Below are 27744 nucleotides of genomic sequence, written 5' to 3'. Positions count from 1 at the left end.
GGGAGATACTTTAATGTGACTGGCTGAGCACATAGCATCAATTTCATCTCTTGAAAAGTGAATGAGTCCTCATCCTTCTAAGAACAGAAAAGGGAAGTCATGATGTTAAATGACCCTCCAAAGGTCTTGAGAAAGAGAAAACAAAGTCAGTCAATTCTCTGATTCAGACTTAGATGTCTCCTCAGTTACAGCCTGAGGATTGTTTGTTTCGATCTTTTCCTTTATCTCCCAGAGGGATTCATCAGCACTATCAAAGAAGGAAAGCCCAGCAGCAGATACAACCTAAGGAAGTACCAAAGAGCTACTTCAATGTCCTCTTTGAAATTGCCCTCTACTTTCACAAGTTTCAACTGAATTTTCAAGACTTAATATAATTCAGTTAATTTACCAGTATCACTAAGACTTGGGTGGTCCAGGTTACCTTATTTGTCTGGTTAGCAAAGAATTCATCATAACCCTGAAGTGAAAATTAGTCTAAAACACCTTAATGTCTCTGTTGGGTGTCTGAGGATTCTGAAGAGTATCATCCTCTTTAATTACTAAAACCTGTGTCAAAGAAGGTAAAAGACTATAAAGCATGTATGCTATCACCAGGATGGTCTGCATTATCCAAAAGTGTAGCCACTAACCATGTGAGTTATTTACATTTAAATTAAATAGTTTAAAATTAAGCTCCTTAGTCACAATAGTCACATTCACAGTGCTCAAGTGAATATACTGTACCATACTGCACGGTACAGATATATTCCCATCAGTTAGGCAGATTTGCCCTACAATGAGGATTAAGTCTCTAATACAAACTAGTTTTATTACTGTTTTCTCACAAAAGTACATTAAAAATTCAGGTTTATTCAAGTTGTTGGTTATCTGAGTTTTTGTTAGTAGTGATTATTTTATTATTTACTATTCAAAACCCATCAAAGCATCATAAATCTTCCCCACTGGTTGCATTAATTTTAAGAGATAAACTTACTGGCAGGTTGATCAAGTTTTACTATTGATGCCTGTAGTGCATAAAGTGCTTGCAGTTCCTTCTCTGTATCTGAGTCTAGGTACTTGAGTAAGATCGGCACTCTCTGCTTGATAACAGCAGTGTCCACTCGGAAGGTAGAACAGTCGGCTACAGGTGATACAAGAGCTAAATGTTACATTTAAGGAGTTAATGCGCAGCCATTTCAAATTTTCTGAGTTGATAAGACACGACTACAAGGAAAGTGGAAGCAAGGGGGTCCAAGGAAAAGATTTTGAAATCTAAGATATTCTGAATTTATTAATGGGATATTCTTCCTGAAATAGTAAAAATACTTGGAGGGGTAATGTATTTTGAGTGCTGGGTTCCCTCAAAACAAGTGCACCAAATTCGTTATCTTTAATCATAATGAAACATGGACAGTGGTTTTGTGACATTCCAAACTACAAAAGAAACATTAAAAAGAAATTAAAGTGATAGTTCATGCTAATCTTTTCAGAAGGGTAAAACAGAACCATGTTATTGTTACTAGGAGGGTGAGGACTAACTCCAACAGTGGCAAACAACATATACAATCTAAGCCTTCTGGGGTAAAGGCACAGTAAAAAGAGGCTGAGGAAATCATCCTCACCGCCAAGAAGCATGAGGTTTTATTTCTTCTGTAAGTTAGCACTGGGACACAACCTTGTTTTTTAAAGCAGCTTTTATACTTTCCAACTGTGTTTTTTATTTTTTAAAATATTTACTTTGAGAGAGCGTGTGAGTGAGCACGGGGTGGGGGAGGAGGGGCAGAGGGAGAGAGACAGAATCTCCAGCAAACTCCCTACTCCCTACTGAGCAAGGAGCCCAACACAGGGCTCAATCTCATGACCCTGAGATTATGATCTGAACTGAAATCAAGAGTTGGTCACTTGACTGAGCCACCATGCACCCTTAAATTGTGATTTTGAAACACCAGCCTTACGGAGCGCCTGCGTGGCTCAATCAGTTGAGTGTTCAACTCTTGATTTCAGCTCAGGTCATGATCTCAGGGTCATGAGATCAAGCCCTGCATTGGGCTCTGTGCTCAGCGTGTCCCTATCCCTCTGCCTTTTCCCCCGCTCGCTCGTGCTCACTGTCTCTAAAATAAATAAATAAATCTTTAAAAACAAAAACAAATAAACTCCAGAAAAACCCCAAACACCAGTCTTACAGTTCCATAGATAGTAAAAATGACTTATGACATTTTTTATAAAGACTTTCTATTAGCAGCTTGTTATTAACCTCATTAAAGGCCTAACACTGAATATTCTTCTACAGAAAATCTTAAAATAGAATTCTGAAGCTATCTTCTAAAATGATGACAGACCTGGAATTCTGAACAACTTTTGAACTGACAGGATTTTCTTCTCCATTGCAGCAACAGAAATGTGAATTTCTACCTGAGGCTAGGTGCATGATCTCATTCAATACTGTTAAATACTATACACTGCTGAAGTAAGCAGGGTTTGTACCCGCCCTAACCCTATCCACCTATGTGATTAGCATTCAGTGACACTGTCATATCATCTAAGATCAACATAAAGCAAAAGAAACAATTGTTTTCTTTCCTCATGTATGTTTTTATATAAAATGGCTTCTCTCTTGAGATGAGAAATCCTTCCTTGATTCTAGGTTAAGAATATTCAACCCAGGGGTGCCTGGGTGGCTCAGTGGGTTAAGCCACTGCCTTCGACTCAGGTCATGATCTCAGGGTCCTGGGATCGAGCCCCGCATCGGGCTCTCTGCTCAGCTGCTCAGCGGGGAGCCTGCTTCCCCCCCCTTCTCTCTCTGCTTGCCTCTCTGCCTACTTGTGATCGCTGCCAAATAAATACATAAAATCTATTTAAAAAAAAAAAAGAATATTCAACCCATTCATTATAACTCTTGAGTGAAAGACAGAGGAGGCTTCACGTACTGGAGGTGAAAGGTGAAGGTAAAACCACACCCAGCAGAGTAGAAAACTGCCCTAGCGGCATGCACTCACTTTCTTCCTGAACTAGAAGAACACAAGGCACAGGGCAGCTGCTCAGATCTGGGCTTTCTACAGGCACGGCAGCTAATTATCCCCTTGCTTGAGACAGCCAGGCATCGGAGACAGAAACGGCACCCATTTGCACAAGAAAATGAGTTTCACAGGGCAAAAGCTGAAGGCCATATAGACTCAGACCCATATCATCAGCAGTTAACATACCAGGGATTTCAGATGTTAAGAGCTGCCTTCAGAAATGTTACTTACCTATAATAGCTGCTTTACAAACGGCTGTCATTAAAGCTCTAAGGAATGTAGGTGAACTCATCTGGCTTTCATCTAGATTAGCCTGAAATCAAAAGTAAATGGAACAGTTAAAAGTCCCCTTACATCAGAGAAATTATTTCTCTTAAAGCAGGTCTCATCTGGCACTAGGGACAAATGGGGTCACATTCAACATTCTTGTAAAAATTAATCTTGATTCACGGGGAAATACTTGGGCTACCACTGGTTCTGTCTGAAAATACTCTAGGTGGCGGCATTCGGGTTTCAGAGAGCTGACTGCTGCCTGTGTTCTGCTCAACTATACAGTGTTGTGCACCATACGCATCTGGAAGTACAACCATTTAAAAACATTTTCTTCCTCAATAAATAACATATTCAGATGATCTCACTACAGTATGTCTTAGAAACTACTTTTCTGAGTAGCGTGCAATGAATTTTAGATGTGCTAACACTGCTTTTTTATCTTAACTTTAATGTGAACTAGAGATTAAACTCAAGCATTGTCTCAAATCTTTCAGGTGGTGGTGAGAAAAATGTTACTCTTTTCTAAGGATGGCAGAAAAAAATGTATTTAGAGATATACTTAGTAGAGTAAATGGGCCTCAAATTTGTTTTAGTTTCTCTTAAGATCTTATCTTCTTATCTTGCTATAAAACGCTATACTATGCCAGGGGCGCCTGGGTGACTCAGTGGGTTAAGCCTCTGCCTTCGGCTCAGGTCATGATCTCAGGGTCCTGGGATCGAGCCCCGAATCGGGCTCTCTGCTCAGCGGGGAGGCTGTTTCCCCCCCTCTTTCTATGCCTGCCTCGCTGCCTACTTGTGATCTCTGTCAAATAAATGAATAAAATTAAAAAAAAATCCTCAAAAAAAATTAAAACAAAAACAAAAACGCTGTACTATGCCAGATGAATAGCAAAACACAAACAAAAGGAGACATTTTCTAGGCAGGTATTTAAAATACTTTTCCAAGTTTATGTTCCTTATGCCTGTGAACAGAATTAATGCTTGTCTCAGCTTCTTTTAATAGCACAGCATAGTATTTTCCACTGGGTCAGCCTTAAAATGACTGGCCAGGAAAAAACTTAGGATGTCACTATAAACCTCTGTGTTAGAAATTAAGAATTTCAAAGATATTCAGAGATCATTTAAATGTTTATGAATATTAAAACTGACACAGATTAACTAGCAGCTCTCCCTCTGTTGAATATTTAACCTCAAACATCACTTGGTGAGAGCCAAGTTAAGAGGGGTTAACAAGTCAGATGGTCAGCTCTGCAGGATACTAGCAGCACTGCACATGGTGGGCTATGTTACAGTAAGAGGTTTCATTACCAATCTTTTCCAAAAGAACAGAAACATGTGGTGCCACTGCTAACCATGGAGGATGGGAATGGGATGGGGGAAGAGACATATATAAAAGATTTGATGATATATGTGTTACAGCCAGTTACTGGTTTACACCTTGTAAACAAACAAACTTTATTTAGACTGAAGCCAGGCTGGTCTAGGCCCAGAAATTACTTTTGCAAAGTCTGAACAATTATTTTTGAAGAATAAATGAGAGAATAAGAATACACCATTACTTTTTGGTTCAACAATAATTTAAAAATAGGTTGATAGAGAGCTATTTCAAGTAGTGAATATCATCTGAAATTCCCAAATACTTCAGAAAAAAATCAACAAATGAGCTAAAAAGAATTAGATAATAAATACCACTTTCAAGCCATTTGACTGTTTCTTATAAAGAAACAAACTGCAGGGGTGCCTGGGTGGCTCAGTAGGTTAAAGCCTCTGCCTTCGGCTTAGGTCATGATCCCAGGGTCCTGGGATCGAGCCCCACATCGGGCTCTCTGCTCAGCAGGGAGCCTACTTCCTCGTGTCTCTCTGCCTGCCTCTCTGCCTACCTGTGATCTCTGTCAAATAAATAAATAAAATCTTAAAAAAAAAAAAAAAAGAAACAAATTGCATATTGCTTCTACCAAATAAAGCTAAATGTTGCAATTCTAATATTTAAGAATAGACTAGACCTGAAGAATAGTGTTGAGAACACTATAGATTTAAGCAAAGATCTTTTTTTTTTTTTTTTTAAGATTTTATTTCTTTATTTGAGAGAGCGAACGAGCATGCACAAGCACGGGGAGCAGAAGAGGCAGAGGGAGAAACACGCTCTTCACTGAGCAGGGAGCCTGATACAGGACTCGATCCCAGGACCCTGGAATCATGACCTGAGCTGAAGGCAGACGCTTAACCGACTAAGCCACCCAAGTACCCCAGATTAAGCAAAGATCTTAACAAAAATGGGCAAGAACAAGAAGGCAGGTGGGTCTGCTGAATAAGCAAACTCAGATGTACATAATTCTGGTACCAGACACAGAGCAACAAATTTCTTCATGTACTATGAGTTCAGCTACTATTACATTTTTGGTTTTTCTCTCCTTTTAAAAAAGTCATCTTTATTAGCATAATCTACATTGTGAAATTTACCCTTTGTCTTCTCTGTGAGGAGAATAACTATTGGTCTAGAATTAGGCAGAATCAATAGTGATATAAAAAAATGAAGCCTGACATTGATGAAGAGGTGAAAATAGCCTCATTTTGCAATATATGAGAACATATAAGACCAAATGGCTGAAATGATGGTGATCTATGAAAAACCATGGCAAAAGAAAGTAACGTTAAATAATGTAAACACTGACTGGATTTCTATTATTTTAAAAAGATTTTATTTACCTGAGAGAGAGAGTGTGAGAGAGATAGTGGGCACGAGCAAGCAGGAAGGGCAGGGAGAGAGGGAGCAGCAGACCCCCCCCACTGAGCAGGGAGCCTGAAGTGGGGCTCAATTTCATTACCCTGAGCTCATGACCTGAGCCTTAGGCAGCTGCTTAAAGGACTGAGCCACCCAGGGGGGCCCCTGAATGGATTTTTTAAAAACAGAAAATAAGGCATGTCAATAACATACCAGAAAGGCTGGTGCTGATTCTATGCTAACTCCTACAACAAACTACCACATAAAATTACTTAAAAGTCTTAGAGAGGAAAGAGGTGGTTATGCCAAGAGGAGTAAGTCAGTACATGAAAAACAAGTGACGCTAAACTAACCTCCTTGCCTTCTCTGATTTGATTAGTATACGGTAGCTCAGATGGATATAAGTATATATCCCCTGGACTTCAGCAAGGCTTCTGACCAATTATGTAATGGCAGCTGTACCCTTATAGGCAAGATGAAGAGATGAGATAGACAGTAAAATGATGTGAAATAATAAACAGATTAACAGCTGGAAGTGTCCATGGGGGTAGAGGTGGGATCTTGTTCCTAAAAGGAAGCTAATTTGCCCCATTCACATATTTTACCCACTACTTGGATGAAGATAAAGTTGACATATTAATGAAATGCAAGGAAGACACAAAGTGAAAAAGATGGCAAGGAAATTTTATGATCAAAGTCAGAATCTAAAATGTCCTGAGAGACAAAAACTTGTATCTAAGTTTAAGAAGATGAACATAAGCAGAAATAATTTTTAAAGGCCCGTTCTGGTTCCAAAACTAAATGCGTTAAAGTTGTAGGCGGCACAGATGACTAAATAGTAGAACATAGAAGAAAGGGTACTCTATGACTGAAAGAGCAATCTGAGTTCAGTGTGGTGAGCACAGAGTTCAAAACAAAAAACATGACAGCACTGCCTAACTCCACACTGTTGCATCACATCTGGCAATCATGTTCAATTTGCACATGTCACTTGTGAGAGTGATACTGAAAATCCAGGCTATGTTTGTATAAGAGTAACTAAACAAGAGTCTGGATATCAAGATTTTAAGAAAGGATGAGAGAACCTAGAGAGGGAGACAGGGATATATAACAGCAAACTATTACAATTAATTAAAAGATTCCCAACTAGGTGACAGGATAGATTTACTACCCTGAATAGACATGGAGGAAAAAATATTAAAAAAAAAAAATTATCAGAAGTTTCACTATTTCTCAATGCCTAAAGTAGACAAAGAATGAACAACCCAGGGGCGCCTGGGTGGCTCAGTGGGTTAAAGCCTCTGCCTTCGGCTCGGGTCGTGATCCCAGGGTCCTGGGATCAAGCCCCACATCGGGCTCTCTGCTCAACGGGGAGCCTGCTTCCCCCCCCCTCTCTGCCTGCCTCTCTGCCTACTTGTGATCTCTGTCAAATAAATAAACATAATCTTAAAAAAAAAAAAAAAAAAAAAGAACAACCCATTACAAGGACTATAAAAAAGGATTTATCCAAGAGGGAAAGGACCAGATTAGTCCTCCATGACTCTCTTTCAACTTGATTATATGATCCCATGGAAAATGTGTACAGTAAAACATACTTACATAAACAAGAATCACTGAAGGAAAACAGTAGAAGATTAAAAAGAGACATGATCAACAGATTCCACATGAAAGGTATAAAATTTTCAGAAGGGAGAATTACTATGAAGATGAAAGCCAACATAATTCAGAACAATTACATATTATTTATTAATTTCATCCAGAATGGTATTTAAAATGCAGGAAAATTTAGGAAAAACATGTCTTTTTTCTAATAAAGATTTTTATTTATTTATTTGAGAAGAGAGAGAGAGAGGAGAACAGAGAGGGATGGCAGACTCCTGCTGAGCAGAGAGCCTGACGTGGGACTGATCTCAGGACCCTGGAATCATAACCTGAGCTAAATGCATGTGCTTAACTGACTGAACCATGCAGGTGCCCCAAATATGTCTTTTTTGAATAGTAAAATGTAGGGTCTATCCTAAACTAATGATAGACTCAGGAAAATGGCTTCTGTTTGGAGTAGTTTTACTTGACCTTATAAAAAACTGTAAATCTTATAAAGATAAAAAAAACAGTCTTATAGTTTCAAATACACATACGTGAAAGAATAAGAAGTAACTTCATTAAGGTTAAATACTCCTATGAAGTGGAAGGGAAGATACAGGCATCCTTGTTTTATTGTTTATGTAATTCAGTGATATTGTGTTTTTTACAAATTGAAAGTTTATGGCAACCCTGCACTGAGCAATTCTGTCAGTGCCATTTACCCAACAGTATTTGCTCATTTCTGTGTGTCACATCTGGATAATTCTCACAGTATTTTGAACTTTTTTATTACACTGTATTTGTTATAATGAACTGTGATCAGCAATTATGACTCACTGAAAGCTCAGAGGATGGATGGGTAGCATTTTTTAGCAATAAAGTATTTAAGATTCTATGTACTTTTTTAGGTATAATGCTATTACAGACTTAACAGACTACAGCATTGTGTGAACATAACTTTCATATGCACTGAGAAAACAAGAAATTAATTTGACTCGCTTTATTACAGTATTCGCTTTATTGTGGTCTGGAACCGAGCCCGCACTCTCTCTGAGGTGTGCCTGTACGTGAATGCAAGTTTTCCTACGAGAATCGTTCTTGCAGAGATACCAGGGAAGGTGACATAATCTCTATACCTCTACCCAGTCAAAGATCTGTTCATCATTCGCTTTGTCCTCGATAATGAGTTTCTCGAGTCGCTTATACAGCTCTTCAGCAGAGAGTTCTTTTTTTGAAAGTGCTTCAGAGGAACAGGAACTATCAGACTCTATAAAGTCCAACTTCTGAAACATAAAATGTTGTATATATTAATGTAAGTCAGTATTAGTAATACCCTGAGAGGAAAACAAAGTCATGGGCAATGTTTTATTTTACATGGGTCAAAAGGATCAGCAGAAGCCATTTTTTACTTACAGTTCTGTAAAAGTCTCACTCTCCTACCTTTCTGAACATTTCTCCAACTTTTTATATTGTCTATCTCTGATTCTCCTTAAAAACAAAAAACCAACAAGACCCCTAGAATTATCTCTGTGGCTACGCTCACTCCAAATCATTCAGTTGTGCTCTTAGCAATGACATAGCTGCATGGCATGGCATGAATACTAACAGTACAATTTAACTCCTTCTGCAGCCTATGGTTTAGTATCAGTACTGGCACAGAACAGTTGTCAAAATTCTAAATTTGGTGAAGTCCTTCAAATACCTCCTGACCATTCTGAATCCAAGTCAGAGAAATGATGCTATATTATAAAATTCCTGAACAACCAGTGTATTGTAGGGAGGACAACAAAAATGAAGGGTTTTATCAGTATGGCACGAAAGACCTTTTTCCCCACAAAAATCATTCAATTCCAAAGGACTAAATATTCTGGTATGGAGAAAGACTGTATATATGTAGTCACTGCACCAAATCACATCATCATGGCCTGTGTGGGTCCAACCCAATGCAGAAATGCCTTCGCATCAGCCTTGACAGCACCACCTGCACACACAGTTCATGCAGGCAGCAGGCACAGAGGGCCCCTGGGAAGCTCTGTGAGCACACATAAGGAGCTCTGCAGCCCTATTAGGAGCACTGGTTTCACCTCTCCTGTCCTGCTCTCACTTTGTTCTTAAATACTTTATAAGAGTTATCTGGCCGTTGCTTCACATCCATGACAATGACCCTGGACAGCCTAAAAACAAGTGTACATGCCTTCAAATTCTCCTAGAACACTGGCTCGCTCTACCACGTAAAGTCCTAAGGCCCCCACAAGTGGCAGCTTGATGGAGCACAGATATAAGGACTCTAGAGTCAGGGATGGGGGTTGGGAGTTCAGGCCTGATTCAGTTACTTCTTCTTCTTCTTCTTCTTCTTTTTTTTTTTTTTTAAGATTTTATTTATTTGAGAGAGAGAGAGAGAGAGAGATCACAAGAAGGCAGAGAGGCAGGCAGAGAGAGGTTGGGGAAGAAGGCTCCCCGCCAAGCAGAGAGCCCGATGCAGGGCTCGATCCCAGGACCCTGAGATCATGACCCAAGCTGACAGCAGAGGCTTAACCCACTGAACCACCCAGGCGCCCTGACTCAGCTACTTCTACCAGAAAGGCTTGTTCTAAGATGAGAAGACCACCACCAACCTCAACTTCAGCCAGTTCCAAGGGCTCAGGGCACTAAGAATGTGCACCCTGCTGGGACCAACAGGGCTCTAGGACCATACACTTGGGTAGAGCCACCCATTAACCTGGAAGGGAAAAGCCCTATACCAGCAGGACCACGCAGGCGCCCCAACAATTCTTTTGCAATAAAAGTATTTTGGGGGGGGGTGCCTGGGTGGCTCAGTGGGTTTAAGCCTCTGCCTTCGGCTCAGGTCATGATTTCAGGGTCCTGGGATGGAGCCCCGCATCAGGAATCTCTGCTCAGCGGGGAGCCTGCTTCTTGCTCCCTCTCTGCCTGCCTCTCTGTCTACTTGTGATCTCTCTCTCTGTGTCAAATAAATAAATAAAATCTTTAAAAATAAATAAATAAAAACTATTTTGGGTGGTGGTTGCACAACATTGTTAATACACTAAATGTCATTGAATTGTACATTTTAAAATGATTAACTGGATGTTACGTGAATTTCACCTTAATTGTTAAAATACTTGAAAAAATTTGATGATTTTTATGCCATTCTGACACATGTACATAAAATTATGATCACACACATATACTAAATATAAAAAAAGAAATCACACCATAATTGTTCAATTCTTACAGGAGTGGTTAAAAAAAAATCAAAATCACTGGTAATTTTCAAGGGTATAAGGCAGTGTGATATAGAAGTATGCTTTACTCAGTTAAGTTTCACTATACAAAAACCATAGGTTAAAATATTAAAGATTATTAGCACCAGCTTTACTCTAATACCTTTGGGGACTTTGATATATTCCTATACCTTCCCCAGATCCACAAAGGAAAAACTACCTTGAATTCTGGGGGGGGGGGGGATTGTGTGGAGAAGGATTCATCCTACTGTTTTGATTGTCTTTACCATTTATGTAGCATTTTATTTTTTTGTAAGAATTTATTTATTAACAACAATAAAATCAAACAAAGTATACTGCTCATTAATAAAATACGACATAAAAATTTGAAAATGAAAGCCTTTACCACTGCCAAAGGGAGTTGGTGCTGAGCTGTAAAGTTTGCAATTGTCCCTGGAAAGAAACAATTGCTTCTCAGAACCCCTGTGTTTCTGCATAACTTATCTCATCTTTCTGGAGCCCAGAAGGCTGGGCTTCAAATTTGCGAATCGGTTCATCACTACCTCTTGCAGAACGTACTAGGGTCCCCAGGAAAAAAGGCACTGAACCAAGTATTTTAGAAAAAAGCCAAAAGTCAGGATAGGGAAGACCAGGTTTTCTAAAACCTCATTTTTCTAACTACCCTTTAAATATTTTTATTAGTAACAACAACATTCAAATTGATTAATTCTCTGTGCTCAGTGTTTCTTAAACATTATTCCATTTAATCCCCATAAAAATTCCACAAGGTAGGTATTATTATCATTTCCTAAGTTATGATCCTGAGGCTTAGAGAAATCAAGTAATTTGTTCAGAGTCACATGAAGTGGTTTAAGGCTGGAACCTGAATCCAGGTTTATTTGAAACCCAGGTGCCATATAATTTCCTATTTCCGGATATATACCTAGAAATGGAATTGCTGGGTCATATGGCAATTCTGTGAGAAACCATCTTTATGTTATTTTTATAAATTATATCTTTATACACTGTGTGCCTGTTTATACATATTTATAATTATTATTTTATGGATTTGCCTTTTAAAACATATAGGAAACAAAAAAGAGAAACCACAAACCACAACATAGTAATACTTGCTTTTATATTTACCTATGTGGTTACCTTAACCACCAGGGATCTTTATTTCTTCCTATGGCTTGAGGTTACTATCCAGTGCCCTTTTGTTTCAGCCTGAAAGACTCACTTTAGCATTTCCCATAGGGCAGGTCTACTGCTGACAAACTCACTTAGCTTTTAAATCTGGAAATGCTTCGCTTCCTCTTCATTTTTATTTTTTTTCCCTCATTTTTTTCCCTCTTCATCTTTAAAGGAAAATTTTGCCATATATAAAATTCCTGGTTTAAAGTTATTTAATTTCTTTTTTTAAATTTATTTTAAAAGATGGTATTTATCCATTTGAGAGAGAAAGAAGGCACAAGTGGGGGTGGGGAAGCAGTGGGAGAGGGAGGAGATACAGACTTCCCGCTGAGCATGGGGCCCAACTAGGGGCCTGATCCAAGGACTCTGGGATCATGACCTGAGCTGAAGTCAGACATTTAATAGACTAAGCCACTCAGGTGCCCCCAAAGTTATTAAATTTCTTAAATAGATCATCCCAGTATCTTTTGGCTGATGAAAAATTGGCTATTGATCTTGTTGAGGATTCCTTGTACAGGCCAAGTCACTTGTTTTTTTAGCTGCTTTCAAGAATTCGGTCTTTGTCACTCAAAAGTTTCATTGTAATACATCTCCGAGTAAATCTCATTCAGTTTATCTTGCTTAGAGTTCACTGAAATTTCTACACACGTAGATTCCTATCTTGGATCAAGTTTGGGATGTTTATGGCTATTATGTCTTCAAATAATTTTTCTGCCCTGTCCTTTCTTTCTCTCTCTCTTCTCCCTTCTGGGACTCTCTAATGCCCATGATAGTATGCTTGATGGTGTCCTATAGGTCCCCAGGCACTGTTCATTTTTCTTTCTTTTTTTAAGATTTTATTTATTTATTTGACAGGCAGAGATCACAAGTAGGCAGAGAGGCAGGCAGAGAGAGAGAGAGAGGAGGAAGCAGACTCCCTGCTGAGCAGAGAGCCCGATGCGGGGCTCGATCCCAGGACCCTGGGATCATGACCTGAGCCGAAGGCAGAGGCTTAACCCACTGAGCCACCCAGGCGCCCCCTGTTCATTTTTCTTGATTCATTTTTCTTTCTGCTCTGAAAACTGAGCAGTTCTTTTAAAGGCTCTATTATATGTTTAATGAATTAATTTTCCAATATGTATTATCATAAACTTTATTTAAAAAAAAACAAAGTATGAGGACTTTTAAAAATTTAAAACACTCAGTGAGAGGCACCTGGGTGGCGCAGTGGGTTAAGCCTCTGCCTTCAGCTCAGGTCACAATCTCAGGGTCCTGGGATCCAGCCCTGCATTGGGCTTTCTGCTCAGCAAGAGGCCTGCTTCCCCCTCTCTCTCTGCCTGCCTCTCTGCCTACTTGTGATCTCTGTGTTAAATAAATAAATAAAATCTTAAAACAAAAACAAATCAGTGATACTCATAGTTTCATATAACACTTACTAGGTTAGTTCCTTAGCAATTATGTTCACTTTCTACGAACCCAGCAATGCAAATAAATTATGCTTCATCTAGGCTTTTACCTTTTGGCAGGAGGGCTCTCCAGAGTATCTAGGAAGTTAACGTCCCCAGTAACCTAATGCAGTGTCTTTATCCAGCACAACATACTTACTTTAAAATAATTTTCAGATTGCTTTATTTTCATTTTACCTGAGTGATTTTTTTCTACTTATTTATCATTTTGTTAGTTGTCTTGGCTTTAATTTTCCTATACTTTAGGACTTGATTTGCAGGATAATTTTTTTTAAGATTTTATTTATTTATTTGTCAGAGAAGGAGAGAGAGAGAGACAGTGAGCACACAAGCAGGGGGAGCAGCAAAGGAGAGGAAGAAGTAGGCTCCCCACTGAGAAAGGGGCCCAATGTGGGACTCAATCCCAGGACTCTGGGATTATGACCCGAGCCAAAGGCAGACACTTAACTGACTGAGCCACCCAGGCATCCCTTGCAGGATCATTTTGAGAGGGAGTTGTTTCCTTTCTCTGTCACTCTTCCTCATATGGTTGCCTCTATCTGATCCTCCACAATTTCTTAATGAGAACCAGAATATATTGATCACGGGGTCTTATACCTTGTTGTGGATTTCTGGATCAAGTTACCAAGCAGACAGCCTACCTAAGGTTTTGGCTCTATGACTGTGTCTATTTCCTTGCATTTATCTTTCTATGGAGCTCCTACTTGGTTTCATGCAGTAAGCCTATCCTCTAATTTTCTGCCCTGTAAGGGGCGTACTAGTCCTCATTACCTCATAGAAATAATTTCTGCCTGTCTCTACTGGTTTTTAGACTCAGAGCTCAGAAGACTTACAGGTTTAGCCCTATAACCCCTGCTTTATTTATCAACTTCCTTTCTGGTTCATGGACATACGTAGCTTGTTTTCCGTGTGTGGCTAAATCCTTTAAATTTTATTCTTTATCTATCATCTAATGAGTGAATAGCTGGAATGGCCCTAAAGCATGGACTTAAAATGAATTTTTGACCATGAATCTTATTTTGGTCTACTTTTCATGACTGAACTACTAACGAAATTACCTTCATTTAGTCTGTAAAACAGACCAACTACTATAAAACAGGAAGGTATAAGCCTTGTTCTTACCTGCTCCAAGAGAAAATTATGTACATCTTCTCCTTCTGGTAGAAAGTCCTTCCAGGTGAGGTCAGCCTCCCTCCATAAGGCTCCCACTTTCTTATGGCTCTAAAACAGAGATAAGTCCAATCCATTTACTTTTACATTGTGATAAGAAGGAAGAGGAGGAGAAGGAGGTGGAGGAGGAGAGGAGAAGGCTTGCTTAAAGTCAAGAGTATAGCATTGTAAAGACTAAAAACTCAAAACTTTCCCTTGTTTTGTTTTTTTTTTTTATATTTTATTTTTATTTATTTGACAGACAGAGATCACAAGGAGGCAGAGAGGCAGGCAGAGAGAGGAGGAAGCAGGCTCCCCGCTCAGCAGAGAGCCCGATGTGGGGCTCAATCCCAGGACCCTGGGATTGTGATCTGAGCTGAAGGCAAAGGCTTTAACCCACTGAGCCACCCAGACCGCCCAAAACTTTCCCTTGTTGATATGAAGTTAATGTCTTAGGACTCCTTGCTTTCACACCAAGGTATCTGAATGTATGCAAATGTAATGGTGAATGGCTGTGATATAGCTATTAAAGGTTCAATAACTTATTTTATCGGATGACTAATCTGGGGAACTGTAAACTCATGTTTGGGATTTATGAAAATAAGCACCTAAAAAAGGTTCAATTCAGAGTTCATAAATTCAACAGTGTCTCTTGTCCTAGATAGTGTTATATACATCTGCTATTAAAGCCATTCATCAAGCCTCACTGGAACCCCTTCCTCTTCATAGTAGATCACAATTATGCTAACATGAGAATGACTAAGGAGGTTACTGCTCCTGGACCAGGAATGATAAGTATTTCAAGGGCAAGAGGAACATGGTTGAACCCAAGAAATAACAGAGAAGAGCTGCTGTCAGCTGAAAACTGATGAGAAGGTACAAGTCCACTGCCTGAATGAAGTCACAGTGATAAAGGGAAAGGTCAGCCGTTGAGCCGTGGCTACCAGCTATGAAACATGTACTGATTATTTCATAGAGTAACTTGCCCAAGGCACAGCTAGCTGATAACCCACCAAATTCAGGATGTAAACTCAGGCTGACTGCAGAATTTATGCTCTATGAGAACTTGGTTAGGAAAAATGAGAATTTGCTTTCTGTTTCTACACATAAAAGTTAATAAGAATTTGAGTTTTTAATAAGGACCGAAGTGAAGTAGGTTAGGAAAGGAGGAAGGAATTCTGGACCTACAAATTAGGGTTCAATAAAAACTGTAGTGCCATCAAGTAAGTAGTATTAATAACAAATAACTAGAACTAGAGTCCAGGCTCTTTAGTACACCTGTCCATGAATAACTCGTACAGAGATGTAATACAAAGGGACTTCTGTATACCCAGAGGGAGAAATGAAACAAAACAGTTTTACTGATGCTTATAATAAAACAATGAAAAATATCATCCCAATAAGTCAGGAATCACTCCAGAATTTTCATGTATGAATTTTATTTTGATGTTTCTCACCCCAGGTGTTGTTAATACCACTTTCCCAAACCTCTTAGACCTTTAATATAACACTGAAACACTCTTGAAAGTTTTGGTTTAGACTTGTCTGTCTCCCTTTCTAGTTTATGAATTCTTTGAAGACTTAGTTATCTTTGTAAACTAGGAACCTGGCATAGAGCTTTGCAGAGAAATGTGCACTATTTATTAAACTAAATTAAATATAACTTTAAGAGAGCGATTCACAATTCTGTAGAATAATTTTTTTTTCTGTAGAATAATTTTTAACACCTATTACTAATCAGATTACCTATCCTGAGATCCAAAATTAATAAAATTATCATTTTAGGCATCTTACCTTGCTCTAAAAGCAAGGAGTTTTCACTGAAATCTACTAAAAGTAAAACTAATACAGCCATTATGTTTCAAGAAGATAAAATTACTGGTCACTAATACAACATATTTTGAGATTCTTTAGAATTATACCAAATCCAGTTGAGATTAGAGAATTCTTTGCCAAGTTACTACTAACAGAAGGAGAAATAGACCTCTGTAAGAAATCAGGTTGAAACACTTCTTTTCAAATAATAAAAGGCTACAGAAATACTTGCACAGTGATACCTAAGCTCTTCACGGATAACTCAGGACCCCAAATTATTGCCCTTCCTAATATGCTGTTGAGTCTGACACTCGGTTGAACACTCACCATTTGTTTGCATAGAAGGTGCAATATTTCAGAAAGCAAGACCCCAGCTCTTCCAACAGGAAGTAAAGGTTTGCTAAATTCTCTGTAAAAGACAGGAGTAGTGATTAAGTTCCTCTGAACAAACTCCCTATTCTAGAACAGTAGGCAAACAATGTGTGCCAAAAGAACAGATACTATGCAACCTAAATAATAATGGGCAAGAGAAAGTTCCAGGACATGCTCTAAGTAATGTTCAGCAGAAGACTTCAAGTTCACTTTATGCTTCATGGAGAAGCTGGAAAGGGACCTTAGAATTTCTGGGTTTTGCCTTTTTCTCTGATTGCCTTAGTGATAGAAGCAATGCAATAATCAGTCTCACTTAATCATCTATTTACCTAAATACCACTTCAAGCCTAAAGGAGAGAAGAACCTTAGGTAACAGGGAACTACAAAGCTTAATTATGAAGTATTTTTTAAAAAGGAAGATGTTCTTTAGACTATGGATAAAACAGAAAGGGACCATTTTTTTTCAAAGTCTAAATCAGTATTTCCCACACTGTGTTCCATAGGATATGAATAATTATTCCTCAAGAAAAGGATTCTACAATTAAGTGAGGCAATGCTGAATTAAACAAAGATAAAATCTTTTCAAATTTGTATTTTTTTAAAATAAGCTCTATGCCCAGTGAGGGCTTGAACTCATGACTGAGAGGTGAAGAGTCACATATGCTACAGACTGAGCCAGCCAGGTGCCCAAAGTTAAATAGTTTTTCTGATTTTGTTTTACTACAGAATTCTCATATTCTTTAATGTGCTGCAAGCCTCAAACAAAAGGGACACATAGTATGTGGAGTTTGACCATATGAAGTTTTGGGGGAAATACTACTGTTGTAAAAAAGAGTTTAGGAAAAATTAGTCTGTACAATATAGCAACAATTCCCAACTCCTGTCCAAACCTAGGAATGCCTAAAATGCAATTCATTTTATTAAAACCAGAGTATATACTATGCAAATATCAGTCTGACAAGCTATTATGTAGAAATAACTTCTCATGGCATTTGAATAATGACAGACATAAAAGTCAGATCAACATTAAGTTTCCAGGACCTATTAATAACTTTCCAGTTAAGTGATTCTGGAGCCCTATCGACAAACGTTGTTAACCTCAATGGACCACAGAGTCATCATATCCCCATGACTTCTCCACTGCAGATAAAGTGTAATGTAACATTTTCACACTGAAATGTCTTTTTTTAAACTGAAGAATAGTTGTATTAGTTTCAAGTGTATAACAGTGATTTGACAATTATATATATTATAAAATGCTCACTGTGATAAGTATAGCTACCATCTGTCACCATACAAAGTTATTGTGATATTATTGGCTATATTCCCCATGCTACAGGTTTCATCCCCATGACTTATTTACTTTGTAACTGACAGTCTGTACTTCCTAATCCCCTGAAATGCGAAGTTGTGAAGAGTCACAGGCTGCATCCAAGAGCCTCCAAAGGGACCAAGGGAACAGCACTACGCTAGAGTTCGCTGCTAACGTTTCGTATCAGTTTAGCTTGCTGTATACACACCCACAAAAACAAAAACAAAAAGCAAGTAAAACTTACATGAGAAGTTCTCTCATGGAGATTCCTCCTTCTTTTAACATGGGGGTTACCAGTTCAGCAAGGTACAACCAAATGTGGGGAATATCAATGGCCATGTCATCCGCCAATTCCAATGTTTCTGAAAAACTGAAAAGAACAAGAGAAAAAATCACACAAATGTAATTCAAAAGTTAAGATTAAATAAAGAGACCAAAAATCAGTCAGTCAACAAATACCTATTAAAGCATCTGTTTAATAGGTATTATGTTAGATACCATGTTAGATAACATGCTAGGCATAAAGTAACTGATAAATAAGTTCTTATTCTCAAGAGCTTACGTTAGTGGAGGAGAAAGAACAGCACAAACAAAAGCACACCGCAGAAAGGGCTAATATCTGAAGAACATGAACTATGGTACCAGGATGTGCCAATCTATATGGGGACAGAAGGTAACTCCGTATAAAGGTGACACGTGGAAGATTCTACGATGAAAACAAGGCAGCCATGTTATGTTCTGGGGGAAGAGATATCCAATCTAATCCTACACTATCTACAGTTGAGTATGGTACTCCCTGTGTCAGTCAGATGCCCCGAATAAAAATTTTGGTGTAATGTAAACTAGACCCAAAGAGAAGAAAGGACAAAAACCCTTGTCCTTGAGGAGCATACAATGAGGGAAACAAACTGATTGGATATAAAAGAGTCTGATGACATTACTAATAATATTATCATTATGACATATTAAAAACTGTTGTACCTTTAAATAAAAACTAATGGTTTCAGGATTTCATGCTATGAAATTTTTTTCAGTGTGAAAAAAAATGGGTTTTAAATATAAAAACTTGGAAAGTCAAATACAAAATATCAGTACATATTTATTTAGGGTGAAAAATCACAGCTATTCATTTATTAATATAAAAACGTTTAATTCGGGGCACCTGGGTGGCTCAGTGGGTTAAGCCTCTGCCTTCGGCTCAGGTCATGATCTCAGGGTCCTGGGATCGAGCCCCGCATCGGGCTCTCTGCTCAGCGGTGAGCCTGCTTCCCTCTCTCTCTGCCTGCCTCTCTGCCTACTTGTGATCTCTCTCTCTCTCTCTCTGTCAAATGAATAAAAATTAAAAAAAAAAAATAACGTTTAATTCAAGACTTTGTGAATTAGTCCCATACACAGCATATTAAAAAGGACAAAAACAAAAGTAAATTTAAATAAAGGAGACATACATATAGTTACAAGGACATACAGGTAATTGTAAGGAAAGGGATGAGTGAGTGCTGGGGCATGGGCAGGTATATTTGTCTTCACAGCTTTCCATATCTCTGCATACAGAAAAATGTGTGCTTCTTTCACTGTAGTTCAATTCTTAGCTAGAGCACGCCACTCTGTGTACCTACCATAAGGGTCTACATGTCATTAAAAATTCTCACTTAAAAAGAGATACCACTACAAGGCAGGGTCACCCTTCTGAAGGTGCCATTTCAAAAGTTTGTAGCTCTGTGACATTACTTAACTCTGGGCTTCATGAATCCTTAACACCAACTTTCAGGCCTCACAGCTCATAATGATTTGACATCTACTTGCTGTACAACAGATAACTTAACTATTCTCTCATTATGTGCACACTTTAAGCTCAGTTAATGTACCACTGATGGCACATTATCTGGCTGGACTCCACGATTTCTGGGCTAATCATCCTATAATGTCAATTCATGTTCTATGGCTTAGTGGCATAGATTAAGCTATTTAATGAGCTCATGAGACAACTGTAGCTATCTGGGTCTCTCAGCAGTAGATCTGTGATTTTCACTTCATATTACAACTAGAAGACATCTACCCATACTCTTGCCTTTGTTTTCTATTTCTTGATTAGTCAGTACATCACGAGACAGTCTCCAGAACACAATCACTGGTCAAATCCATACTGCTGATAAAAAACATATTTGGCTGAACACAGGGTTTCTATAGAAAAAGCTTGTAAGAGGCTTATTTCTTTTCAGACTTACAGGTCCTAAATCATCTTGTACATTTCTTTTTTTTTTTTTTTAAAGATTTTATTTGTCAGAGAGAGAGAGAGGGAGAGAGAGCAAGCACAGGCAGACAGAATGGCAGGCAGAGGCAGAGGGAGAAGCAGGCTCCCTGCTGAGCAAGGAGCCTGATGTGGGACTCGATCCCAGGACGCTGGGATCATGACCTGAGCCGAAGGCAGCTGCTTAACCAACTGAGCCACCCAGGCGTCCCCATCTTGTACATTTCTTAAAGAAAAACACATGGTGGGGCGCCTGGGTGGTTTAGTGGGTTAAGCCTCTGCCTTCAGCTTGGGTCATGATCTCAGGGTCCTGGGATTGAGCCTTGTAACTTCGGGATCTCTGCTCAGTGGGGAGCCTGCTTCCCCCACCCCCTGCTTGTGATCTCTGTCAAATAAATAATTAAAATCTTAAAAAAAAATAAAACAAAACACATGGTGTACAAAAATCCCTAGGTAATTATCTTTATGTCTTTGGCCTATTACATATCCTGTAACAATGCCTTGTATAATACACATTTTCTGCTGGCTGAATGAATGAGACAGAGCTACACCATAATCTTGCTTCTTGGTACATAGTGACCATTACATCCAATGGACTAAACTTTGGGGAAGTCCAGAGGTGGGACTTTAAGCATCCCTCCGTCATCTCAATTACAGAGGCTCTACTTTTACTCACTTTATGAGACTGAGTTTCTATCTAAAATTTAATTAAAGGGGTATGGTTAAAAGTAAAAAAAAAAACAAACTTTTTTTTTAGTTCACGGAAGTTCAGAAATCTGAAAAGGCAATCTTTCATAATTAGAAATGGTATTATCAGCAGCATCTCCCACAATTTCCACTGTGATAATTAAAAAATATATATCTTGATATAGATAAACAAGAGAGAGACAGTGAGGACATCTAAAAATCAAACAGGTTAAGCATTATTATGACTGGTCATAACAGAATCTAACTACAGGTAAAAGGAAGAAATAAAAGAGGATGAAAGCTTCTTACACTTTAGTATCATATTCAAAGGATCACTACAAAGAAGAGGTTTTTATTTTTTTAAGATTTTATTTATTTATTTGACAGACAGAGATCACAAATAGGCAGAGAGGCAGGCAGAGAGAGAGGAGAAAGCAGGTTCCCTGCTGAGCAAAGAGCCTGATGTGCGGCTCGATCCCAGGACTCTGGGATCATGACCTGAGCCAAAGGCAGAGGCTTTAACCCACTGAACCACCCAGGTGCCCCCAAAGAAGAGTTTTTAAGCTAGCCCTTACCTGTATAAGCAAACATGGTTTCTCTACTGTCAACCAGCACCTCTGCAATTTTTAAAAAAATTTGCACTTCTGCAATTCTGCATCTGAAACTTAAGTCTGCATGTCTGTGTAAGCTTTGAATAGTGGGGTAGAATTGCCCTAAGTGGCAGGAAAAGTTGCCCAAAGTAGTCGAAGAGATAAGAATTTTCTCTCCAACAAATATCTCCCAAAGTGAAACACTAATATATCAAACTTCCTAAAGGTACATATTGTGTGTCTATTGACAACTCCAATTTTTATCATCCTGGTTTTCATTTGTTTATTAAATTTCCAAATAGATTCCAATTCCATGGCTAATAGTGAACTGTACACAACTATTTTTATAGATAGTTTTAAGAATGAAGTCTTCCAAAGCCATGTTATAGAATGAATGTATCAACACTGTATGCAATACATCGATCTATACAGTAACATATCTACCAAACAACATATTATTATTATTTTTTAAAAGATTTTATTTATTTATTTGACACAGAAAGAGAGATCACAAGTAGGCAGAGAGACAGACAGAGAGAGGGGAAAGCAGGCTGCCCCGCTGAGCAGAGAGCCCGATGTGGGGCTCGATCCCAGGACCCTGAGACCATGACCTGAGCTGAAGGCAGAGGCTTAACCCACTGAGCCACCCGGGCGCCCCCCAACCAACATATCTAATTAGCATCATAAAGTATTTAGATTTAAGTCCTGAGAATTTCAAGATGGCTTGATGTCACCTTTGTGGGAATATTTTTTTAAAGATTTTATTTATTTATTTGACAGAGAGAGACAGAGGAGCATAGCAGAAGGAGCAGCAGAGAAAGAGGGAAGCAGGCTTTCCATCAAGTGGCGAGCCTGATGTGGGGCCTGATCCCAGGACCCGGGGATCTTGACCTGAACCAAAGGTAAGCTCTTAACTGACCGAGCCACCAGTGCCCCTATGCTTTTGTTTTGTTTTGTTTTGTTTAGGCTTTATTTATTTATTTGAGAGAGAGCTTACACGAGTCAGCTAGAGCATAAGCAGGGGGAGGGGCAGAGGGAGAGAGGTAGAGAGAATCTCAAGTAGACTCCACAACGAGTGTGGAGACTGATGCAGGGCTCCATCTCACAATCCATGAGATTATGACCTGAGCAGAAACCAAGAGTCAGACATTTAACTGACTGAGCCACCCAGTAGCCCCACGGGGATTATGTTTTACACTCAGCAACAATTATGCTTTGCGTTGATAAACTATCTGGTAAACAATATGACACAGACAGCCTATTTGAAACTTCTATCTAGTATCAGAATTTAGTAGCAGTGCATACTTTGAAGGGTTCTGTAGAAGAAATGGCAGATTAATAGCTGGCTAATCAGGGCCCAGTAAACAGGGAGGCCTTCTACCTTACATCACCTCTGGCTTGGGGAGCTGGGCAGAAACAGCTTTAACAACTGCTCAGAAGGGGTGCCTTGGTGGCTCAGTCACTTAAGCATCTGTGTTCAGCTCAGGTCATGATCCACGTCGGGCTCCCTGCTTCTCCTTCTCTCTCTGCCCCTCACGCCACTCAAGTCTGCTTCTCCCTCTGCTCCTTACCTGTTTGTGCTCTCCCTCAAATAAAGAAAATCTTTAAAACAAAAACGAAGACATTAACTGCTTAGAAATTGGCATCTATGGGGTAGCAACATCCTAGGAAGCTGACCTTAGATATTTGCCCGCAAGGCTATGTAAAGACAGAGGTCTTTGGATACTGGGACTAAAGAGACAAAAGTCTCAGGGTATTTTTGTGGCACAAATGAAATGGCCTCTCTGGGCAATGTGGAGGTTGGGGGTAGGAAAAGAATAAATGAAACAAGATGGGATCGGGAGGGAGACAAACTGTAAGAGACTCAATCTCATAAAACAAACTGATGGTTGCCACGGGGGAGGCGGGTAGGGAGAGGGTGGTGGGGTTATGGACATTGGGGAAGGTATGTGCTAAGGTGAGTGCTGTGAAGTGTGTAAACCTGGCAATTCACAGACTTGTACCCCTGGGGCTAATATTACATTATATGTTAATAAAAGAAAAGAAAAGAAAAGAAATGGCCTCTTTGGACAGTATGAACTATTTATAATTTGGGCTTTAGAAGTAAATGAGAAACTCTGATCTATTTGCAAGAAAGCTCTTGGTGGAAAATGACAAGTGGCTATCACTTTGTGTTCATCTTCGCATAAAACTGCTGGGCCTCTCGATTTAGGAAGGAACAGGGGTCTTCATAGGGGTTTTGGCCTAAGGATGGCATGGTTAGGTCTAAAAAAGTATTAAAAGCAAGGTCTAGAGTCACTGCATTATCTCTAGCTGCGGACGGAAGTAGGGACAGAGGAAGATGAAGTAGCTACTGAGACAAAGAAGCGTTCATTTCATTTTCAGTATAAATAAAAGGTGGTGGTTTTATTGCCAGCAGTAGCAACAGCATCACCACCCATGAAAGTGTAGACACAATGTCTCAGTAGGACACTTTTTCCTCAAAAAATCCCCCAAAGGAAAAAACCAACATCTGAGGTAGCCAAGAAATCAAGCTAGCACCTCACAAGTTCAATGAAGCCATGAAGCTAGACCCTACTTCCTAGTGTCTTTCTAGATACAAATAAACTTAAGAGTATACTTTGAAGAAAGAGAGAAAGGGTAAATAGTAATCCAGCATTCTCATTTGTAAAATTATCTGGTGAATACATCATAACAGATGAGAAAGAAGCAAATATTTACAAATTAATGTAATTGTGTCCTCAACTGTAGTTTGCAAGGCTTGAAACTATAATTTCAAGTTGGCTAGGCACAGAAAATTTGTGAGGGCTCGGATACCCTCATTTGCTCTATTTACACAGGCTGATTATTGGAATGAACTGATTTCTCTTTCTGAAACTGGGAAACCATCTAGGTCTTAAAGGCCAAGAATCATAGGAACTTTAGCCACAGTTTCTAAGAAGACCTTAATCTAGTCATTTACTGACTTCATCACAAACTACCTTATTGCTGAAAGACAAGTTATTAATTATCCTAAGGGCAAGTATGTATTTTCTAGGACCTTAAAGACACTGTCCTAGTTCCTCACAAAATCAAATGAGTAATTATTCCTAAATACAATCAACTTTGGCATTTAATGGTTACCTTATTCGAAAGGGTTGACCATATCTGCAAGACATACAGTGGCATTTCAACATGGTGCATTTAATTTACAAGAATGTACCATGAGCTTGGCCAAAATGGTTTATGAAGAGAAAAATAAGTCGTGCAGAATTCTTACTGCCATTCTACCCAATGAACATTTACGCTGAAAATGAAATCTGAATCTGATGCTCAGCCTTCAGGAAGTTGTAGTTCCTAACTGATTAGAGAGTGGGCACCTGGCAGTGCTGGATGTGTTTCTATGTTTACATTTGCACAGCACGGCTCCTAAGATGTAATTTTTTACTATATGCAATTTTCACCTTAAACATTGATTTCAGAACCTAAGCCTGGGTAAGATTCTGGGCTATACCACAAAGAATCCATGCACATATGATGATCACAAACATATCAGAACCTGATCTGATGAGTACACAACACTACTGATAGCTAGACTTCATCAAAAGAGCCATCAACAAGACTCATAACGAAACCAATCTGAAACAGACTAAATCATTAACAGTTTGGAGTTAACCTCCTTCTAGGGGGCTAAAGTGGGCAGACAAGCATTCATTGGCAAAATAACCACATTTTATTGAAAGTTTTAGATTTAAGTTGATTTTCCAGAATTTTCCTCACACCAAAAAAGCTTTTTCTTCAAAGAATATGCACAGTTACCATTTAAGTGGGCTGGTGAGGGCCTGAGTTTTAAGGGGTCTCTGGTACCTTACTTATATACCATAATACAGATCTAACAGTAAAATTTAGGAAACCAAGAGATAACCTTTATGCCCTAGCACGATCTACCACATGCCATCATATCCACTAACATACTATCAACATATCATACATCAACACATTATACTGGACATAATTTTACTCTATGAAAATAAATGGTTAAAAATGTACTTTTAAAATTAACCATTGCTCAAGAGCCTAGAAACTGAATGTCACTCTTGAGGAGGATACTGACCCTTTGAAAATGTCCTGTTTGCTGAGTTTTTCTGACTGTACCAGTTGATAGAGTAATTGGCCCATGTGATCCCTGGTGATCTGGCTCCTTTCCAGGGTGGACTCCACTCCCATTCTCACAAACACATGTAGCAGGCCCTGGGCATTCAGCTCTTCCACACATTGCATGGCTTCCTGTTCAAACAGCAAATAAGAGCTTACTCGGAAACCTGGATCCCATTACCAGAGTTTAAAAATAAGTTTAAAATCTCACACTTACGACAAAGTCAGCAGAAACCTCCACAAAAAAGACAGTCTTCAAATATTGTTTTAAACATTAATATAGCTCAGTAAATTGCAGGCTGACATGGGCAATGTTAACCATATTTAAAAACAACAGAATAGAGGATCTTTACAAGGGTAATGTATTTAGGTTAACAATTTTACTAAAGATCACTCAAAGAACCAGAGTAAAAAATATATTTTTCTACAAAATGTTTACCTGTGTTATGATCATTTAAAAAACTAAAAATGGCATATTACGAAACAGATTCAGTATCATGAGTCAAACGACTCAATGTGGCAACTGAGATAATTTTGTTTGTTAATGTTTGCAAAATCTTCAGTGAAGAAGGTCTTTCTTTATAGGAAAGTTAATATGGTTAGCTTAAGTACTAAAACCTTTTAGGAAGTTCTTGGGGGTGTGGGCTTGTGAAATGGTCCTTAGCATAGGGGGATCTGGCTAGGTCCGTGTCTCTGAAGCCAGACAGCCAGGGTTGCTGAATCACCAATATAGCAGTGTACCTCCCTGCCCTCAGCTACTCAACTTTGTCTGAATCCAAAATTCTTTGGTTGAACCTCTGAAGAGAGTAGCTCTTCTGAGGGGAAACATGCATGTGAGAAGGGCAGCCTCCTGACTAAGGAAGGGAGGAAGGCACATCTAGGTTTCTCACTGCTGCTTTATTTCCCCTCTGCTATTTTATCTCATACCTCCCCCACATCCACTTTTTATCTAAAAAACTTTCAAACTACAGAGAAATTGAATAGTACAATGTACACATATATAGCTTAATTCAATTGCGATTCATCAATTGTTATCTCTCTTTACATATATGTAAGAATTTTAATATTCATATAATGTCAATAAAAATATTATCTGAGGGACACCTGGGTGGCTCAGTGGGTTAAGCGGCTGCCTTCAGCTCAGGTCATGATCCCAGGGTCCTGGGATCGAGCCCCGCATCGGGCTCTCTGCTCAGTGGGGAGCCTGCTTCCCCGCTCACCCCGCCTGCCTCTCTGCCTGGTTGTGATCTGTCAAATAAATAAATAAAATCTTAAAAAAAAATACTATCTGAAGGGGGTCCTGGGTGGCTTAGTCAGTTAAGCATCTGACTTGTGATTTCGGTTCAGTCAGGATCTCAGGGTGGTGAGATGGAGCCCTGCATTCGGCTCCATGCTCAGCAGGGTGTCTGCCTAAGATTCTCTCCCTCTGCCCCTCCCCCACCTCAGGCTTATATGCTCTAAAATAAATAAATAAATAAATCTTTAAAAAAATGATATATGGGGTGCCTGCATGGATCAGTTGGTTGGGTGACTGCCTTTGGCTCAGGTCATGATCTGGGAGTCCTGGGATCAAGTCCCCCATCAGGCTCTCAGCTCTGTGGGGAGTCTGCTCCTCCTCTAACCCTCTTCCCGCTCATGCTCTCCCTCACTCTCTCTCTCAAATAAATAAATAAAATCTTGAAAAAAAAATGCTATCTGATATATAGTATATATTCAAAATTCCCACAACTGTCCCCAAATGTCCAACATAGCTATTTGTTCTTGTTCTGGATACAACTGAAACTCCAACATCCCATGTCAGGATGCATGATGTCTCTTTGGACTCCTTTAATAATAATAATTTTATTTTTATTTATTTTTTTTAAAGACTTTTTTTTAAAGATTTTATTTATTTGATAGACAGAGACCACAATTAGGCAGAGAGGCAGGCAGAGAGAGAGGAAGGGAAGCAGGCTCCCTGCTGAGCAGAGAGCCCGACGCGGGGCTCGATCCCAGGACCCCG

The 27744-nt window shown here is 39.1% G+C and overlaps 1 protein-coding gene across 2 annotated transcripts in view; it reads right to left on the bottom strand.

The window, feature by feature from the left end:
* LOC111154675 (eukaryotic translation initiation factor 4 gamma 3) overlaps positions 1–27744 on the bottom strand; it is a 373624-nt gene that overhangs the window by 2015 nt on the left and 343865 nt on the right. For both annotated transcript variants that reach the window (XM_022514486.1, XM_022514485.1), the window contains 7 exons: positions 25702–25874; positions 18328–18453; positions 16727–16808; positions 14558–14656; positions 8712–8858; positions 3228–3309; positions 974–1120 (listed from right to left, as the gene is read on the bottom strand). In XM_022514486.1, the coding sequence (XP_022370194.1) occupies positions 974–1120; positions 3228–3309; positions 8712–8858; positions 14558–14656; positions 16727–16808; positions 18328–18453; positions 25702–25874 (856 nt within the window). The remainder of the gene's footprint in view (positions 1–973; positions 1121–3227; positions 3310–8711; positions 8859–14557; positions 14657–16726; positions 16809–18327; positions 18454–25701; positions 25875–27744) is intronic.

This window comes from Enhydra lutris, unplaced genomic scaffold (genome assembly GCF_002288905.1).
Source record: "Enhydra lutris kenyoni isolate GAN:26980312 unplaced genomic scaffold, ASM228890v2 scaffoldscaffold38, whole genome shotgun sequence".
Lineage (NCBI taxonomy): Eukaryota > Metazoa > Chordata > Mammalia > Carnivora > Mustelidae > Enhydra > Enhydra lutris.
This window is presented reverse-complemented; position numbering and strand designations above follow the sequence as displayed.